Genomic DNA, 844 nt, shown 5'->3' with positions numbered 1-844 from the left:
GTGCCCGGGGGCGCGCCGAGCGCCCGCTCCCCCCCCCCCCAACCTGCCGCCGCTGTTTCTACCACGCATGCGCGCCGCCGCAGGCCGAGGAGAAGCGGGCGGCGGAGGAGTGTGAGCTGGCGGCGCGGCTGGCGCACGAGGCTAAGGCTGAATTTGAGAGGGAGGAGGCGGCGCGGCGGGAGGCTAAGGAGGCGCTCAAGGCGTTCCTGCTGAAGTGAGGGGCTGAGTTTCTATAAGGGGAGGGGACTGAAGCAGGGCGGACGACACCCTGTTTTGGTTGAGGTCCGGGATTAGATGATGGGTCAGCACCAGACCGGGGGAGGGGTGTTGGGCATAAGACTGAGAGGGGGTGTGCAGCACCCGACTGGGAGGGGTAGTTGGCAGGCGGCTCTGCCTGGGCTGCGATGGGTGGGATGAGCGTGCTCATATCGTCATATGTATGGGTGAATTGATGCTGCTGGGATGACGCCAGCTTTGCGGGGGCAGCCCTGGGCAACCGCCGCCGACTGCGCGGACGTCCGCACTCTCGTGCGACCCGCGGCAACGCAGGCGCCACGCCGCCGTCGTGTGCCCATTCCCATAGTGCTGTTGCCGCCTCACCACCGCACACCTTCCCCTCTCCGCCTGCTTCGCGAGCCCATTGGCATCCTGCGAGCCCCCTCGTATCCAACCGCTCCCACGGCCTTTCAGCCCCTGACGATGCGCCCACCACTCCTCACCCCGCAGCAACGAGATTTACAAGGCCATGAAAGAGGAGGCCAAGCTCAAGGAGTGGGAGTTCGACAAAAAGGTGCGGCTTCCGTGGCTTGGGGTGGACAGTATGTGTGTGGGGGGGGTGTCAGAC

The 844-nt window shown here is 66.0% G+C and overlaps 1 protein-coding gene across 1 annotated transcript in view; it reads left to right on the top strand.

The window, feature by feature from the left end:
* Positions 1-844, top strand: part of MNEG_5769 (hypothetical protein) — a gene marked incomplete at both ends in the record, with an annotated part of 9,513 nt that overhangs the window by 3,212 nt on the left and 5,457 nt on the right. The window contains 2 exons of the mRNA XM_014045755.1: positions 84-214; positions 727-790. Coding sequence (XP_013901209.1) covers positions 84-214; positions 727-790 — 195 coding nt within the window. The remainder of the gene's footprint in view (positions 1-83; positions 215-726; positions 791-844) is intronic.

The sequence above is a fragment of the Monoraphidium neglectum genome (genome assembly GCF_000611645.1).
Source record: "Monoraphidium neglectum strain SAG 48.87 unplaced genomic scaffold scaffold00881, whole genome shotgun sequence".
NCBI classification, from domain to species: domain Eukaryota; kingdom Viridiplantae; phylum Chlorophyta; class Chlorophyceae; order Sphaeropleales; family Selenastraceae; genus Monoraphidium; species Monoraphidium neglectum.
Note: the sequence above shows the minus strand (reverse complement) of the source record. Positions and strands in the feature narration are given on the sequence as shown.